The sequence below is a fragment of the Cajanus cajan genome, chromosome 6 (genome assembly GCF_000230855.2).
Source record: "Cajanus cajan strain Asha chromosome 6, NIPB_CcT2T_4, whole genome shotgun sequence".
Lineage (NCBI taxonomy): Eukaryota > Viridiplantae > Streptophyta > Magnoliopsida > Fabales > Fabaceae > Cajanus > Cajanus cajan.
The window spans coordinates 6667721-6674699 of NC_138522.1; the positions used below are offsets into that span (position 1 = coordinate 6667721).

Here is a 6979-nt window from a genome sequence, read left to right on the forward strand (position 1 = left end):
GTAAGTATATTCCCAAACACTTCCCTGTTGAACTTGGTAGCATCTTCTCGAACAACTCGTATCCCATTAGCAAGGGTCGGCGTACTTCGACACCACGCCTCTCTAACAATTCGCTCAAAATCTCTATGGGTGGCCCACGCAGCTTGAAACCGAAAGGGTCGATCCTGAGACTTATCCCTTGAGCCGTCACGTCGCAGTAAAAAAGGGCAATGATCAGAGTAGACCCTACACAGGTTCTCAACGTATGCTTCCGGGAACATTTCTTGCCACGCAACGTTGCACACCGCTCGGTCTAAATGCTTTGCCAACACAGACCCACGGTGATTTCAGTACCACGTAAAGCGAAGGCCCTTAGCCCCCATGTCAAGGAGATTGCAATCATTCAAGACCTCCAGAAACTGCGATGCCCTTGCCATCGAGAAACGACCACCCCTACACTCCGTTGACAACATAACTTCGTTGAAGTCCCCAAGCACTAGCCATGGCATTGTAACTCGTCCCCCCAACTCCCGAAGGTGAGCCCAACCCTGCTGTCTGAGGTCCACCCTAGGACTAGCATAAACGGCAGTACAAACCCAGCTCTTGTTTCCTTCAACAACTGTGAACGAAATGGCCTGGGGGTGAGAGGCAAATTCAGAGGTTGTAGCAGAACAAGACATCACCATCAAAACCCAAATACCCCCGGAGTGCCCCGTAGCCTCACTACTATAACACAACTTATAACCCATCTTCCTCCAAAAGGCTTCCACCGAAGAAAACTGGCAATGGGTTTCCAAGACAATAAAAATAGCCGGGTGATGAAGCCTTACTAGCTCCGAGACCCTCCTTTTACCTTTGGCATTAACAGCCCCTCGAATGTTCCAACACAATACATTAAAATTTGTCATCATTTAATAAATAAGACACGAAAAAAAAACTCACGCCAGCATGTCCTCCTCTTCCAATGGCTGGTCAAACTGCATAAAATCCTCCGTCCCCGGTATCGCTTGTCCACTATCGTCTAACTCATGAAGTACTTGGGTCGTGCAATCGGTTTGGATCACATTGGAGGTCAACCTCCTATCCACGTCCCCTATCACTCCATCTTGCGCATCACGTGGATCACCAAGAGAGGAACCAGCATGCGCAACCAACGTAATCCCGCCAGCTAGCATGGGTCGTGGACGAGCACCAAGGGTCACTCCATCGTGCGCATCTCGTGTGTCACCGAGAGAGGAACTTGCTAGCGCGGACAACGTTTTCTCACCAGCTAGCATGGGCCGTGGACGAGCACCAAGTTTTTCCACTCTGCTGCGTTTTTTATTTTCCTTATTGGGTCCCATTGCAGCTTTATTCATGTTCATTCCGTGGCCCACGTCAAAACTGCATACGTCTTGTGCATGTCCCTGTTCACGTGGAATAGGGGTTACGAGCACCTCACGTGGGTTATTAAACCCCTCACGTGATTCAGCCTGAAATTGAAAGCCCCTCGTAGGATAACTTGGGATATCCTGATTCTTCTCCTTGCTGTCCGCAAACCCATTATGAAGAGAATATTTACCCTTGCTCCACGGTTTCCCAATATTCTGCTTCCGGTTTCTACGTTTCACAACCAGTCAGTCTCCATGCGGATCTGGCGTGATAGTCTCCGAAACCTGCGAAATTGATTGCTTCCCTGGTTGGGCAGCAGAATTTGCACTCTGCGGTGTGTCCCCTGACGGCTGCTCCACCCCCGCCTTCTCTCCCACTTCGTGTGCCGTTGACTCGGGCCTAGTTACCTTTAGGCAGTTTCGCAGAACATGCCCATAGCATCCACACGACGAGCACAGCAGATGCAAACCCTCATATTCCACGTTATACCAAACACCATTGAGGAAGAACCTCCCTATGAATGGTTCGTTGAGGTTTATCTCTACGCAGACCCGTGCAAACCTGCCCCGTGTCATGTTCAGAGTGTTAAGGTCCACCTTGACTGGTTTTCCTATGGCAGATGCAATTGTTAGGAGAACACTCTCATCATAGAACATAACACCAAGCCCTAGGAACCTGATCCTGACGAGAGTGCTGTCAACCTTCGTTGCTGAGGCGACGAACTCCGGGGACCAAGGTCTAACAATCAGATAGTGATCAAAGAGCATCCAAGGTCCCCCGTGCATGACCCGTTCTCTATCCGCCTCCAAATCAAACTTCACCATGAAGTAACCATGTGACACGTCCAGCAACTCGAGACCTCCTTGAACCTTCCACAGGGTAGGCAGCCTGTCCCACAAGGTTAAGAACCCCACATCTCGTCCCAGTAGCTTGATCACTAGACATTGTTCCCATGGTTCACACAACTGCTTAAAGGTGGGTGCCGTGATGCTAAACTTGGGTAGCAACCGATCTCCACCCTCAAATTCCAACGTCATCACCCCCTCCTTAATAAGATCTCGAACAGCCGGCCGCTTGGCCTGGGCACCCAGAACCTTCTCCTTGAATGTCATCGACTGGCTCATCTTGAGGCCCCCAACGCCCCCGTCCGGCGGCTCCGACGGTGGTTGGCTCCCCATTGGCATTCCCCAAATCCTCTCTCCCATCTTATGGAATCCTTTTTCTACCATTTAGTAAACATTACTTGCAAATTTATTTTTGCAAGAAAATCTACAAGAAACAAAATAAAATTCTTACTATATTTTCTGCAAATTTTTACCATGAAAAAATTTCTATGATCATTAAAATTGTAGCAAAATTTATAAGAAATATCTGTAAACTATTTTTCGCAAATAAATTCGAAAAAAATTTATGCGAATATTTTTTGGCAGGAAAATTCGCAAAAAAATTCTGCGAATATTTTTTTGTAGGAAAATTCACAAAAAATTTCTACGAATATTTTTTTACAGGAAAATTCGCAAAAAAAGACACTTTTCCAATAGTGCTGCAAAAGGCACTTTGACGCTCAAGTCAAGACAAACACGAATCTTGATAGTAATAAATGAATAGTAACATATCTCGTTTTGTGTACTACAAAAAAATCAAGATTATCTATGGAAGAAATCCGTAGATAAGCCTTAATTATCTACGGATTATCTACAGCCAAAAATTCATAAGTAATAAGGTCGTAGATAATGTTATCTACGGATAAACTTTCCGTAGATAACGTTATCTACGACTTTATTACCTACGGATTACCCACGAAAGTTGTTATCTACGGATAAAATTCGTAGATAACCTTCAGAAATTTTTTGTTTAATTTTAATAAATTTATTAATGTAACAACCCTCATATTTGGCCTATCAAGGATACTATTTCACGACACTTCACTTTTCAACGTGTTTTGTCCTTACTACACAATTTTTGAAAAATTTCCCAGAAGGTCACCCATCCTTATATTACTCCAAGTCAAATACGCTTAACTGTTGAGTTCTGATGAGATAAGCTACCAAAAAGCAAATACATGTTGTCAATATAATTAAGTAGTACAAATTAATTCAGTTAAGTCATCCTCAACTATACAATCTCATACTTATACTGTCTTTGAATCCCTCTCATTTTGGTGTGTCCGCACCGCTATAAAAATATAAAAATATATATAATAATTATATTACAAATAATATAATTATATTATATTTAATTAATCTTTATTTATACATATACACTTACTTTTATAATTAACAATCTACTTAGTTCTATTTAAAATTAATATTATGATACAATTTAAATTATTTATTATAAATTTAAAAGTTTAAATAATAATTTATATATTTTAAAATGATAAAGGTTATAATAACACCGGTGTAACTTTTACTAAGTATTACACCACTCAATAACTTTATATTAAATGTAAATTTTGTAAATCCAACCGTTAGATTGAAAGTTAATATCACTTTATATGTTTATATCAAATTTTGTTAAAATTGAACAACAATTTGAAGGTAAGCAAAGTGTTCATATTTTAGTATATTTTGAAATGTATATATTACGTTAATTTTGTTTTACAATAATGAAGTATCAAATCATCTTGAATTAATACAAAATTTTGTATATATGAGCTAAGAGTAAAAAACTTTCAATCTAACGGTTGAATTTATAAAATTCACATTTAATATAAAGTTATTGAGCGATGTAATACTTAATAAAAGTTACACCGATGTTATTATAACCCTTCTTTTAAAATTAAATTTTAACATTTTAAATAAATTATTAATTAACTTAATATATTTATTCATCTTAAATCTAAGATATAAAATTCAAAAAAATGTATTTATTCTTGTTTTATTTTCTAATTATCAACCATTAATAAAATACAAATTTAAAATCTTATCTAATTATATCATAATATTTTCACATCAAATTTAAAACTAGATATTAGTATGTTATTTATTTTTAATATCATTAATTTATAAAAATAAAAAATTTAAAATGACATTTTTTAATAATATTTATTTTTTTACTAAATATTCTTTACATTACTTTGAGTATAAAAAATTTTATTCTGCATCTCGCCAAGGTTATGTATGGAAAATCTGTAGGTAATCTTAATTTTTTCATTACCTACTCACCATATGTTATTTACTGAAAATTTTCGTAAGTAACTAAAAATTATATAGAAAAAATTTCGTATATGTAATTTTTAGTTATCTACTAAAAATTAAGATTAACAAAGCTTTGCATTTAAATACTTAATTCGCATATCTAGGACATAAACTTGAGATCACTGAGTAAATAAGGTAATTTACACACTTGGCAGTTAAAAACTCGTTACTTTACCATTGTACGCGCGCATTGTATGAATATATTTTAAAGTTTTATTATTTGTATTAAGTTTTTATATAATATTATAAAGTTTTGAACTATATTTTATAAAAATAATCATAAACTGTAAGAGCTACTTTGTATTTTTGGCAAATATCTTGTTACTAAAATATACTTTATCCGATTGACGTTTTTCTATTCATAAGATTAGCATCAACTTAAAATAACAAATCCCTCAAAAATCATGGATTAACTTTAAGAGTACAAGATAGATGAATATATATATATATATATATATATATATATATATATATATATATATATATATATATATATCATTCGTATTCTAAATTATCACTTAAACTCACCGACTACAGTTCATTTTTCTTTTGGTAAGTGTATCATCCACTGTTCTTGGATAACGCGAAGCTTCAACATCCTAACGATAACCACAATATACATTTATCTGCTTCTTTTGAAGTTAGGATGGCAACCTAGGAAAAAAATTCAAATTTTCAATTTTAAATCTTTAAGGTATAATTCAAATAGAGATTTTATTTATTTTTAGAACATCATTTAAAATTATAAATATTATTTTATTCTAAAAATTTATTTTTCCTTTTAAGATTAGAATGATAGATTAATAAATATATATGTTTTTAATGTGAGAACAATCATTCAATTTGCGTTGGGGTCACCAAATGATAGAAGATATATGGAGGAGAATTTAGAGAGTTTTGTGTCGAAAGTTTCCAAGTTACTTCTAGAAAACTTAAAGGATTAGCAAATTTTGCTAGAAAATTTATAAATAATGATTTTTTCAAGTTTTGCTAGAAAATTTGTAAAGGAAGATTTTAAGTTTCATCTATAAATTTTGTGAGGAATAATTTTTAATATTTCAACCACAAAACTTGAATGAAAAATTTTCAAATACATATGAAAGATTGAACTACGCTAAATAAATTTTATGTATCTTTCTTTAATTTTATGATATTTTTATATGTACTATCATCCTTGTTACATGTAAAAGAGAAATTTTTTTTATTCTCAACAATGATATCATATCTCATGATTCATATAGATTGCTGACTTATTACTTGAATATTGAAGATTGACATATGACAAATTAAATACTTACAAAATAGGGACAAAAAATATTGCAGAGCAAAAGTATAAAAATGATTGTGATGAGTATTCATGATAACAAAAAATATCAAATTTGAAAAATTTTATTAAGGAAGGAGTTAATGGGAGAACAATTCAAATTTTCAATTTTAAATCTGTAAGTTATTGTTTATATATATATATATATATATATATATATATATATATATATATATAATTTATCTTTAAAATATTATTTAGAATTAAAAATATTGTATTTATTTTAGAGATGATTTCTTTTTTCTTTTAAGATTAAGATGTTATGTCAATAAATAAAAGATATTGAAATAAGCTGAGATCATTACCTTAAAGAAGTTATACGGAGAAGGATTTTGTAAGTTTCATCATAAAACTTGAATAAAGGTTTCTAAGTTACTTCTAGCACACACTTGTAAAGGAAGATTTATTAATTTTTCCTAAAAAATTTATAAAAGAGAGTTTGTTAAGTTTCATCATAAAACTTGTGAGAGTTGAATTTTTAGATTTCACATATAAAATTTGTGAAAAATGAATTTTCAAATTTCACTTATTAAACTTAAACTTTTTTTAAGATATATATATATATATATATATATATATATATATAATATTTTAAGATAATGAAGATTTTTATAAATATAAACACGAGGAGTTAAATTATATTTAAATAAATTTTTGAGTAACCTTTCTTTAATTTTATAACATTTTTATATGTATTTCCATCGTTATTACATGTAAATGAAAATTTTCTTTCAACAGAATCAAAGATGTTATCACAAATGTATTAATTAATATTATATTAGATCACGATAAACATTGCCGCTGCCAGCGGTACTTGTGAAGCAATATGTCCTATATGTAAACCAGCCAAACGCAGTACTTATCTCTGTTCTAGCTTCATATCTCTAGGCTGCTTTTCTGCTGTGTTCAATTAAGCACACAACACAAGAGGAAGCAACAACGTAAAGGCGACACTAATTGCCGACGCACCGAAACACATTTAAACAGAACATATATTCTCATAAATCATTTCTCACCGCTTAAATATAAAGATATATTCGTCATTAATTAAAAATAGATATTAAAGAAAATAAAACGACAGCATATATATATTCTGTAAGCTATA

General features: G+C 33.1%; 1 protein-coding gene across 1 annotated transcript; it reads right to left on the bottom strand.

The window, feature by feature from the left end:
- Positions 1 to 326: 326 nt before the first annotated feature.
- On the bottom strand, positions 327 to 887 carry LOC145958519 (uncharacterized). The gene has a single exon (XM_083076015.1). It carries the CDS (start codon positions 885 to 887, stop codon positions 327 to 329), a length of 561 nt encoding a protein of 186 aa, XP_082932141.1.
- Between the last annotated feature and the right edge of the window lie 6092 nt (positions 888 to 6979).

Coding starts and splice junctions, on each gene's coding strand:
- LOC145958519 (XM_083076015.1), bottom strand. CDS start 887: ATGACAAATTTTAATGTATTGTGTTGGAACATTCGAGGGGCTGTTAAT.